Source organism: Colobus angolensis, unplaced genomic scaffold (genome assembly GCF_000951035.1).
Source record: "Colobus angolensis palliatus isolate OR3802 unplaced genomic scaffold, Cang.pa_1.0 Scaffold17, whole genome shotgun sequence".
In the NCBI taxonomy this organism is placed as follows: domain Eukaryota; kingdom Metazoa; phylum Chordata; class Mammalia; order Primates; family Cercopithecidae; genus Colobus; species Colobus angolensis.
In genome coordinates, this window is record NW_012114821.1 from 7,047,858 (window position 1) to 7,060,564 (window position 12,707).

At 44.0% G+C, this 12,707-nt stretch overlaps 1 protein-coding gene across 2 annotated transcripts in view; it reads left to right on the forward strand.

Moving 5' to 3' along the window:
- Nucleotides 1-12,707, forward strand: part of FAM135B (family with sequence similarity 135, member B) — a 298,084-nt gene that overhangs the window by 173,925 nt on the left and 111,452 nt on the right. For both annotated transcript variants that reach the window (XM_011938131.1, XM_011938133.1), the window contains exon 7: nt 8,048-8,174. In XM_011938131.1, coding sequence (XP_011793521.1) covers nt 8,048-8,174 — 127 coding nt within the window. The remainder of the gene's footprint in view (nt 1-8,047; nt 8,175-12,707) is intronic.

Consider the following 12,707-nt stretch of genomic DNA (forward strand, 5'->3'; position numbering starts at 1 on the left):
TCAGTGAATTTTCCCAGAACATATTCAAGATCATGTGAAGCACTGAGGTTCTATGAATGTCCCAAGTGGAGGGACAGAACTGACAACACGTAGCATGTTGTACCGTGCTTGCCTGTCTTCATACCTACTCCAAGCATGGCCAGATAGGTGCATGAAATAATTTCAAAACATTGCATATGCACATGGGCAAAAGTTGCATGTGTGCAGTGTTTATGCATAGAATGTTGTAGCATGGCATTTCCAAAAGGAATCTTTCCTAATTTCCCTTTTCTGAATGGCTTCTCCGTGCTGAGAGTTTAAGTGCAGGTACAGGAGACTAGAATTTTCACTACGTTTGCTGTTCCTGTCCTGAAGCCCCTGTTCTCTGCTGGGGTCAGAGAGTAGGAAATTAGTTACCCAATGTGACCCATGCCATGTGACCAGGAGCTGGTGCCCCTGGAGGTGTGATCCAGTGACCACATCCATCTGCTGGGTTCCTTTCCTGGCTCCATTATTCTTTTATTCAATGGGTATTTACTGGGGGCCTGCTGTGCTCTAGGAAAAGTGTAAGAGAATATGCAGTACATTCTACTATGGAATATAAAAATACTTTGGAATAGATCTTTCCCTCAGTGAGTTCACAGTCCAATGAAGTGGGCCCATTTGCATATGTGAAATTATTATATGGTAAATACTGTTGTGGTAGATTGGTAGAAAATGTTACAATATTCACAGTTACAGAAACAAAGGACAGCAGACCTGATCTTGGGAAGTGACAGGAGATATAGAATCCAGAAAGCAGCGGAGAGTATTATCATCCTGTGAAGAATATTCCCAAAGGATATTCCCTAGCTCCTAACGCACTCCAAGGCTTGACAAATCATGTCCTCAATGCAGAGTTAAGGGCATGATCTGTCTGCCCTCCACGAGGTGAGGCTAGCGGGGTCAGGTCCTGGGATTAGCAGGCTGTCACTGCTGAAGATGAGGCAAGAGAAGGTGACAGACAGCCTGGGGTAGGAAACGTAGAGCTTCCTGCAGCAGATTCTGGGGCCTTGGGATCAAATTGTTCTTTCATCGGCTGGAGTCAAGACCATCTTATCGTCTAGCCCTACCACTTACTTTTTGGGGAATTCTTGGATAAGTCACCTAACTTTTCTAGCATCTGTTTCAACATATAAGTCAATGAATGAGTCAAAGGAATTTCCATGTATTTTATTTTATTTTTATTTTTTGTTTGTTTGTTTTTTGTTTTGAGACAGGGTCTCATTCTGTCTGTCACCCAGGCTAGAGCGCAGTGATGCAAATTCAGCTCATTACAACCTCTGCCAACTGGGCTCAAGTGATCCTCCTGCCTCAGTCCCCCAAGTAGCTGGGACTACAGGCAGGAGCAACCATGCCTGGCTAATTTTTTTTTTATTTTTGGTAGTGACAGGGTTTCACCAAGTTGGTCATACTGGTCTCAAACTCCTGAGGTCAAGCAATCCACCTGCCTCAGCCTCCCAAAGTGCTAGGATTATAGGTGTGAGCCACTGCACCAAGCCAAAAATTTTTAAAAAATGAGATGTGATACTAACCCAACAGGGATGATGAGAAGGTGCAATGGGATGAGGTGTATAGTGCTGCACGTGGTGAAAACATGCTTCCTTCAAGATGGGTGGCAAAAGCTTTGGTCACTTCTAGAGAGGCCATGTCTGGAAGCTCTGAGATAAATCAAGTCTGGCATCATTAAAGTCTCAGAGTCTGGCAGAAACACACGTAGACCAAACTCTAATTCTGAGTAATATCTGTTAAGTGAGTGGAGTGGGAACCCAGTGTAGGGTAGGAATTAAAGGGATGGTTTTTAGGGTTAGGCAGACCCATGTTGCAAATCTGAGCCCCCTGCTTGTTAACTCTGTTAGTTTCAGCATGTGAGTTTTAGTTTCAGTACATACCAGAAGGCTTTTAGAAGGATTAAATGAGATAGCACATGTAAAACCCATGGCCATTAATTCAGTTGATTATTATTTAGCACCTCTCATATTCCAAGCCCTCACCTAGGCCTCATGTCTAGTACATAATAAGCATTTAATAAATGGGATGTAATCGTTAGCATGGGAAAAAAGCAACTCTACTTCAGGGACATGGGAGAAATCTTTCGAGAAGAAACGGTCTTTGTGCTACACCCAGAGGATAAGAGACTGTGACAGTGAAAGTGAATTTGGGATGGTAAATTGGAGTTACAGTTTAAAACAGTAATTAATGACACATTAAGGAATTGAGAATTTGTTTATTGTATAAAAAGAAGGCACTGAATGTTTTGAGCAGGAGAGTTACTTGGTAAGATCTATGTTTTGCAAAGACTCTAGCAGCTTTGAGTTGGTTAGACTGGAAGTTACATCAGATTGGAGGCCAGTTTGGTAATGCAAAGTGTTTATGCCAACTGAAAGGGCAGAGAGCAGGTGTATTAGTCTGTTCTCACTCTGCTATGAAGAAATAATTGACACTGGGTAATGTATAAAGGAAAGAGGTTTAACTGACTCACAGTTCCACAGTGCTGGGGAGGCCTCAGGAAACTTACAATCGTGGTGGAAGTAGAAGAAAACATATCCTTCTTCACATGGCAGCATCAAGGAGAAGTGCTGAGCAAAAGGGGAAAAGCCCCTTATAAAACCATCAGATCTTGTGAGCATTCACTCACTATCAGAAGAACAGCATGGAGGTAACTGCCCTCATGATTCAGTTACCTCCCACCAGATCCCTCCCACTACATGTGGGGATTATGGGAACTACAATTCAAGATGAACTCTGGGTAGAGACATAGCCAAACCATATCATTCCACCCTGATCCTTTCCAAATCTCATGTCCTTACATTTCAAAACACAATCATGCCTTTCCAACAGTCCCCAAAGTCTTAATTCATTCCAGCATTAACCCAAAAGTCCAAGTCCAAAGTCTCATCTGAGACAAGGCAAGTCCCTTCTGCCTATGAACCTGCAAAATCAGAAGCAAGTTAGTTATTTCTAGAGATACGTTGAGGGTACAGGCATTGAGTAAATATATCTATTCCAAATTGGCCGGAACAAAGGGGTTACAGGTCCCATGCAAGTCCAAAATCTAATAAGGCAGTAATTAAATCTCAAAGCTCTGAAATAATCCCCTTTGACTCCATCTCTCACATCCAGGTCATGCTGATGCAAGAGGTGAGCTCCCATGGCCTTGGGTAGCTCTGCCCCTTGACTTTGCAGGGTACAGTCTCCTCTACTGGTTGCTTTCATGGGCTGATGTTGAGTGTGGCTTTTCCAGGCACATGGGGCAAGCTATCAGTGGATCTACTATTCTGGAGTCTGGAGGATGGTGGCCCTCTTGTCATAGCTCCATTAGGCCGTGTCCCAGTGGGGACTCGTGTCGGGGTTCTGACCCTGTATTTCCCTTCTGGCCTGCCCTAGCGGAGATTCTCCATGAGGGATCTGCTCCTGCAGCAAACTTCTGCCTGGACATCCAGGAGTTTCCATATAGCCTCTGAAATCTAGGCGGAGATTCTCAAACCTCAATTCTTGACTTCTGTGCACCTGCAGGCTCAACATCAAGTGGAGGCTGCCAAGGCTTGAGGCTTGTACCCTCTGAAGCCATGGGCTGAGCTATACCTTGGCCCCTTTTAGTCACAACTGGAGCAGCTGGGACACAGGGCACCAAGTCCCTAGGCTGTGCACAGCAAGGGGGCCCTGGTCCCAGGTCCTCAAAACTATTTTTTCTTCCTGGGCCTCTGGGCCTGTGATAGGAGGGGTTTCCAAGAAGGTCTCTGGCATGCCCCAGAGACATTTTCCTCATTTCCTTGGTGATTAACATTGGGTCCCTCATTACTTATGCAAATTTCTGCAGCAGGCTTGAGTCTCTTTCTACAAAATGGGTTTTTCTTTTCTATTGCATCATCAGGCTGCAAGTTTTCCAAACTTTTATGCTCTGCTCCCTCCTGAAAGCTTTACCACTTAGAAATTTCTTCTGCCAGATACCCTAAGTCATCTCTCTCAAGTTCAAAATTCCACAGATCTCTAGGGAAGGGGGAACATGTTGCCAGTCTCTTTAGTAAAGCATAGCAAGAATCACCTTTGTTCCAGTTCCCAAGAAGTTCCTAATCTCCATCTGAGACACCTCAGCCTGGACTTCATTGCCCATATCACTATCAGCAGTTTGGTTAAGGCCATTCAACATGTCTCTAGGAAGTTCCAAACTTTACCACATCTTCCTGTCTTCTGAGCCCCCTAAGCCTCTAGGAAATTCCAAACTTTTCCACATTTTCCTGTCTTCTTCTGAGCCCTTCAAACTGTTCCAACCTCTGCCTGTTACTCAGTTCTAAAGTCACTGCCACATTTTGTGGTACCAGTTTACTGTATTATTCCATTCCTATGCTGCTATGAAGAAATACCCAAGGCTGGGTAATTAATAAAGAAAAGAGGTTTAATGGACTCACAGTTCTGCTGGGCTGAGGTAGCCTCAGGAAACTTACAATCATGGTGGAAGGGGAAGCAAACATGTCCTTCTTCACATGGCGGCAGCAAGGAGAAGTGCTGAGCAAATCGGGGAAAGCCCCTTATAAAACCATCAGATCTCATGAGAACTCACTCACTGCAGGAGAACAGCATGGAGGTAACCACCCCCATGATTCAATTACCTCTCACTGGGTCCCTCCCACAACATGTGGGTATTACAAAAACTACAATTTAAGATGAGATTTGGGTGAGGACACAGCGAAACCGTATCAGCAGGCTTCACTCGTATTTTATAATGGGGGCCCTAATACTATCCTAATGAGAATTTGGGAATCAGAAATCTTAGTAAAGTGTTTAACCTTCCGACAGAAAAAGTCTTGCAAGTTTGTCTGCAGCAACCTTGGTGGAGTGAAACACAGATAGAAATTCACAGTAAGGGCTAGATTTCTCCAGGGATGGGGGTAAAAATAGAACTGTCTTCTGTCTTCTGGATTTTGCAGGAAGAACTTCTATCAGTTGGATCACAGCAGCTGGAAACAAAGGGAACCCTTTAAGCTTGTGGGAAATGCCTGTCAAATAGGGCAAGAACTAACTTTTCCGGAAAAGCAGTTAAATCCAATTATCATGAAACAGGTGTGAAATTAACATTTAACCTCCAAAACCCCTTAGCCTTCACTAAAACAAGCTGAAGCAAAGAATCCATTTTTAACTCCCAAATGGGTATGATTGGATTTCACTTGAGGGATTCAGATCCACCAGAAAAGCTAATTAAGACCACCCTTAAGTAAATAACAAGTTATTTTAGTTGTTAATCTGCAGTCTGTCCAGTGAATGTGCCAGGAGTATCCACATACACACTTTCTACTTTTCTTCTGGAATGTTCCTTTTATCCATCTTCCAGGTAAATTATAGAGTTTCTTCAACTTGCAATTCAAAAGAAATCAGAGCAATGATTCTATTTTATTATATGTGTGGTATTAGCAACAGATAGCTCCTAGCATTGATGGAAGCCTTGCTGCTTGCCAGACACTACTGGAAGCTGCCCCTAGCTTATCCCATGGGACCCCCACAACCACCAAATGGCTAGGGTGCTGGTATCAAACCTTCTGACAGGAAAAAGCAGAGGTAGGGAGATTAAAAACTTGCCTTAGGTCACACAGCCTTTAGGGAGTTGAACCCTGAGAGGCTGGCTTTATTGTCCCCTCACTGATTGGCCATACTCTGAGGATCATCTCTAGACACATTCTTTTTTTTTATTATTATTATACTTTAAGTTCTAGGGTACATGTGCATAACATGCAGGTTTGTTACATATGTATACTTGGGCCATGTTGGTGTGCTGCACCCATCAACTCGTCAGCACCCATCAACTCATCATTTGCATCAGGTATAACTCCCAATGCAATCCCTCCATCCTCCACCCTCCCCATAATAGGCCCCAGTGTGTGATGTTCCCCTTCCCAAGTCCAAGTGATCTCATTGTTCAGTTCCCACCTATGAGTGAGAACATGCGGTGTTTGGTTTTCTGTTCTTGCGATAGTTTGCTGAGAATGATGGTTTCCAGCTGCATCCATGTCCCTACAAAGGACATAAACTTCTCCTTTTTTATGGCTGCATAATATTCCATGGTGTATATGTGCCACATTTTCTTAATCCAGTCTGTCACTGATGGACATTTGGGTTGATTCCAAGTCTTTGCTATTGTGAATAGTGCTGCAATGAACATACATGTGCATGTGTCTTTATAGCAGCATGATTTATAATCCTTTGGGTATATACCCAGTAATGGGATGGCTGAGTCATATGGTACTTCTAGTTCTAGATCCTTGAGGAGTCGCCATACTGTTTTCCATAATGGTTGAACTAGTTTACAATCCCACCAACAGTGTAAAAGTGTTCCTATTTCTCCACATCCTCTCCAGCACCTGTTGTTTCCTGACTTTTTAATGATTGCCATTCTAACTGGTGTGAGATGGTATCTCATTGTGGTTTTGATTTGCATTTCTCTGATGGCCAGTGATGACGAGCATATTTTTCATGTGTCTGTTGGCTGTATGCATGTCTTGTTTTGAGAAATGTCTGTTCATATCCCTTGCCCACTTTTTGATGGGGTTGTTTGTTTTTTTCTTGTAAATTTGTTTGAGTTCTTTGTAGGTTCTGGATATTAGCCCTTTGTCAGATGAGTAGATTGCAAAAATGTTCTCCCATTCTGTAGGTGGCCTGTTCACTCTTATGGTAGTTTCTTTTGCTGTGCAGAAGCTCCTTCGTTTACTTAGATCCCATTTGTCAATTTTGGCTTTTGTTGCCGTTGCTTTTGATGTTTTAGACATGAAGTCCTTGCCCATGCCTATGTCCTGAATGGTATTCTTTTCACCTCATTTGCCTCAGAAATTGCTCTTCTGCACACACTGGCCTGAGTTTTCCTGCATTGTATTACATCTATTGGTTTCCTTTGCTCTCTAGACAAATGTCTTTAAGGTGAAGGCTGTACCTTAATCATCTTATCATCCTAGCACCTAACCCACTGCCTGGCATATGGTATGGGCCTAATAAATATTTGAATAAATGAATTAAGCAGAAATATAATGCTAAATTTATTTTCCTGTCAATATTTTAAACAGGAACCTGGATCTCTTGGATTAAGCCCTTCCACAAATGTTTCATAAGCACTCATAGTGAAGATGGTAAAGATATCACCTGGGGCTATTTATTGTTAAGACTCTCTTTGCCATCAGAGACTTTAAATTTTACTGAGGGACTAAAACATGCCTAGAATATGGTATCCACAATATGACAAAACATCCATTAGAAAAGAAATTGAATAGAAGAGATCTAAAAAAGAATACGCGAACGAGTAAACATTACTGGTGTATCAATTGATGAAAATCAAACAGGTAAAGATAGAGGAAGATGATCATAAACTCAAATATGATAAATTTGAATAATCACACATCTTCTCCTAATCTCCTTTGATCCTGACATTGATCATTGCCATCACATATCCATTAATCTTTGGATTGCAGAGCTGGGCAGGAACTGCACATTTGTGAGCTGAGCAGATTTTGGTCTTCCCAATTAGCATTGACACAGCGAGTGCTTTCTGGCTTATGACAGTCTTTGACATCGTATTAGACTCTTGTGTGGATCATGGAGGAAGATGGTTTATGCTTTTCCACAGAAGAAAAGAGGTCCAGGGAGTGGGGCGAGGGGGTGGAAGGAGCAGTGACAGGACTCAGACCTTGTCCGGTCAGAGTTGCCCCTGAAACTTCCGGAGCCCATGCCACCTTCCCCTCTAGCGATATAAGCTTGGAGCTCTGCTTCAGTGTTTCTTACAGGTGTGTTGTTGGTATTCAGGGTGGGCATTTACATGCACACATTGTAGGATGTGTGTCATCTTTGACTTTCAAGCTTACATGCCAGTTATACCCTCTTTATTGTCAAGACATCCACAAATGTCACATGCAAACACCTCCTGGGGGTGAACTACTCCTAAATGACTTATCCCAAAGGCTTCACAGGAACACCTCTCAAAGGGGCTGAGTTAATGGCACCATCACTTTCTTTACCTCCTTTTTCACCCTTTGAATTATCTTTCATTTAGTTTTACTCATCCAGGAAGAGGCTCCTGGCTTGGTAAAGGTGGCCCAGACACCGGACAAGAACAGTCTATCATTTCTCTGGAAAACTTGGTCTTTGGAGCTGGATACTGCAAGCCGACTTCCTCAGAGGTAAGGCCTGCATGGGGCAGTTGCTTCAAAACTTTCAAACTTTACTTTGCAGAGTGTATGTTCTGTGAGATTCATGCTTCTTTGAAACATCCCCTTCAGAGATTTTGCCTAATTTAACCCTTCGTTTCACTATCTTCCCACCTCTTCTTTTTATCACTACAAGCTCTATCAGGAATATTTCTAAGGCCAAGCCCTGGGATAGATACAAGGAGTATGGTCTTCATATGATACTTCTTATATTGGTCTCTTGGAAGAATATGGTTCTCTGTCAGTCAGGAGGCTGTGCTGTGAGGGGGCCACTCAGACTATGTGATAACATTGAAAGCCATGCCTGCCTTCAAAACCTGGCTTCCACTTTCATTTGTGCACTCTCTGAACATCAGTTTTCCCACCTGTAGAGTGGGTGCCCCAATAGCTAATAATCTCATGAAGTGTTATATGTACCCAAATGTGGTAATGAATGTAAAGTTCCTAGCCCGATATCCAATACTCACTAGCTGCTGACTATACATATTCTGTCCTTCTTGTTCTTTTATCCCAAGAAACATCACTTACTCTTCTGTGATGTGCAGGGCTTTAACTACACAGGGTATGATTCTGCTCATATTTCTCCTGAGCCAGCGTGTGCTGTGTTTTTATTAGTGGCCTACTCATAAATAACCAGCCTGTATTGTTCAGGATTCTCCAGAGAAACAGGACCAATACAGCCAATAGGATACACACACACACACACACACACACACACACACAGAGAAATTTATCATAAGTAATTGATTCACATGATTTTGGAGGCTGAGACGCCCCAAAATCTTCAGTCAGCAAGCTGGAGAGCCAAGAGTGCAGATGGTATCATTCCAGTCCAAGGCTAAAGGCCTCAGAACTGGGAAAGCTAGTGTTATAAGGCCCATTCCAAGTCCAAGTCCAAAGGCAGGAGAAAACTGATGTCCCAGATCAAAGACAATAAATAAGAGACAGTTTTCTCTCACTCAGTCTTTTCGTCCTACTCAGGGCCTCAGTGGATTGGGTGAGGCCCATTCACGTTAGAGAGGGTTATCTGCTTTATTCAACTGACCAGTTCATCCAGACATACCCTCACAGGCTTACCCAGAATAATGTTTGACCAAACATCTGGGTGCCTTGTGACCCAAGTAAATTGACACATAAAAGTAACCATCACACTAATAGTAACCATCACTCCTAATTTCTGAGTGGCCCACGTTATAAGTGTGATAAACTGTCCATGCCCAGTCAGCCCCACAAAAGACGTGCTCTATCCTCATAGACAGTCAGGCTCTGTGCACAGACTGTTCAGAATATTAGGTAATGCATTCAGCTGGCTCCCCCGTGATATCATCTTTGGTAGCTCTGAGACCCAGCCAGGAGGTCTGGTGGCAAAAACTGCCCAAGTCATGTCTTCATCTGGTCCAAGCTGCTGTGTCACACAATTTTATGGTCCTGAGAAGCAAAGAAAAGAGTTGTCAAGAGCCTGCTGAGAGGACCTGAAGCCAGAAAGGGGTTCTATGCGATGGAAGGAGCAGATTTTAGAGCCAAATAAGACCAGTTCCAGGGTAGACTCCAGTGACTTGTAGATACAGAACTTCAGTCAACCACTGAGCTTCTCAGAATCTGACATCCTTAGCGCTGATGTAGGGCCCAGCAGATAGAAACTGAATGAGTAAGAAAGCGAGTGGAAACCAGTGAGCCCTGTAGCATGTCATTGGACTATCCCTGCTGCGTGTCTTTTGCACCAGGACCATCACTGAGGCAGAGCTCCCCATGGTCGGCTGAAGCCTTTGCAGTGACTAAATCACAGTTCAGCTTCTCCCTATGTCCAGCCTTTCTTCCTTCAGCCCCCATGTGGGCTGGCACCTAGAGTTTCAGTAGATCCCATGTGGAGACTGAAGAGCCTCAGAGCCAGGGCTGGCCCTCAAAACCTCAGTAATCTACTGCCTGAAAATCATCCACTCAAACTCTGTTTTCCAGGGAATGTGGCCTGGGGCGTTAGGGGATGTCATTGGTCACAGATCAGTTCGAAACACTTTCAACACTCATCTCCCAAGCCAAGGGCCTTTGCTGAGGCTGCCACAGGGGCTTATGAAGATGATTACAAGAAGGTTTCTGTCCTGAAGGACTCTGATGTGCAACTCCCTGCACACCCTCCAAGACCTTGTTAGATGCCACCGCTAATGTGAAAGTACTCTCTGATTTTTTAAAAAGAAATACTTTCTCTTCAATTCTCTAGGCATTTCTGTCCCTCCTCCACTGGGCTCTGAGTGGCTGGGAATAGAAACCTCCTCATTCAGCTCCTCATCCCTAGGGCCAACACCATGCCCACCATACTTAGTTCTCAATAAAAATGTGGGGAATGAATGATACAAATGTGTGAATCATGTTCATGTAGGAAGCTGAGCAGCAAGACACTGAGGCCACACAGACCATCCATTGCTTCACACGGCAGGGGCCAGTAACAGTCTGCAGGAGGCAGCTGTGGAACGAGGGGCATCTCCGCTGACATGTGCGTGCCCAGCTCAGAACGTTAGACCTGGTATGGGGTGGGATGGAATGGGACACATGATAGACTATTTCAGTCCACCAGACTCTATTACAGATGACACATCTGAGCATGGCCCAGCCAAATTTCTATCTCTGAGACTGTCATGATGTGGTAGAAAGCAGACTCTGGTTACAAATGACTGCTATGGTAAATGCTATGTGACTTGGGGGAACTCATTCACTCTTGTGGAAACTTAGTTTTCTTAACTGTGAAATGGGATCACTCTACCTTCTAGGGAGGATTTCAGAAGTTAATGTGTGTAAAAACACCACAGAAATAGACTTAGGCCCTTGATACAGTATAGCATTTCTTTTTATTTCTCTTCTTGGCTATTTTTGGGGATGTGTGTCAAAGCAGACATCCCTGTCTTTTACCAGAGTCAGATAAAATGGTTTATTTGTGAGTGCTTAGCTTTGAACTTGCTCACGGAGTTGAGCTCAATGGGTTATTTTCAGGACTTGATTCTTTTCCTGTGCATTTTCCATTTGATTCCCATCCAATTATGCAGATTCAGTGCTGTGCACCCACCCTGTGCCTTCCCACCAGAGAAGTGCTGCCAAGCAAAGAATAAAATCCACTCCTTCCACCTCCCCTGGGAGCTATGTATCCAAATCCCTGAGAAGCCCAGCGCATTAACAAATAACACTGGAATCTGCACAGATTGCAGCATCAGCTGGAAGGATTAGAGAACAGGTGCTCCCTTCAAAATAAGCCTTTCCTTGCAGAGACATTTGCAAAACTGGAGTTTCATAGCAAAACGAGCTGATTGGCATAAAAAAATCACAGGGAGGTGAGGGTTGCTGCGACAGGCCGTATCTTTTTCTCATTAGCCCTGGCCCCTCTCCCCTCGTGGCCTCTGTTCTTTCCTGCAGCACCTTTGACATCTAGACATTCCACATTTAGAGTTGGTGGAGCAAGTACTTATATTCCCTCTGCATCTGAAACCAGCAGCTTCACGCTAGGGGAATTATTTACCCTCTTTGACTCATGGCTTATCTGTCAAAGGAGATACTAATGCCTGGCTCACAGGGTGCTGAGAAGATTAAATGAAATAAGCCTATAAAGGCCTTGCGCATACAGCCTGACACAAACATGCCCAATAAAAACCTCCTGCTGATATTATTTTTTCTGTTATTTATCCACATAATTAAATCGAATGTTACTCCAAGAGCTCCAATGCAGCCTTGTGGTGAGACATTGAGTGAAGAGTCTGCCATGTGGTTTCCCTCAGTGCCAACCTGCTGTGTGACATTGAGCCAGGCACCTACCCTTTCTGGGTCTCAGTTTCTCAAGGTATAGAGAGAGAATTGGATATGATCATCCCGGAGGCCTCCTTTAGCCCTTTGTATGCTGTTTTTACTGTGATATCCCTGACACTGCCTGGTCCAGTTGGGGGCAGTTGGCACATGCTCGTGTTACTTTCTCCCGAGTAACAGAACCAATAAGTTGTACGTGTGTGTGAATGTGTTTGTGCGTGTATATTTTAAGATTTTAAGAAATTGGGTCACGCACTTGTGGAGGCTGGCACGTCTAAAGTCTACAGGGTAGGCTGGCAGGCTGGAGACCCAGGGAAGAGTTGCCATCCAAGTCTGAATGCAGTCTGCTGGCAGAGTTTCTTTTTCTTTGGGGAAAGTCAGTCTCTTTCTACTGAAAGGTCTTCAACTGACTGAACAGGGCCCACCCATACGACTGAGGGTTATCTGCTGTACTCAAAGTCTAATGATTTAAATATAAATTTCCTCTAAAAGATACCTTCACAGAAACATCTGTAATGTTGGTCCGAATACCTGGGTTTTGTGACCTGACCAGGTTGAGACATAAACAGCCATCACAGCTGACGAATACTCAGGCTCTGACAGACTGTCATTAAAGATCAAGGATTCAGGCTGGGTGTGGTGGCTCACGCCTGTAGTCCCAGCACTTTGGGAGGCCGAGGCAGGCAGATCACCTAAGGCCAGGAGTTCAAGACCAGCCTGGCC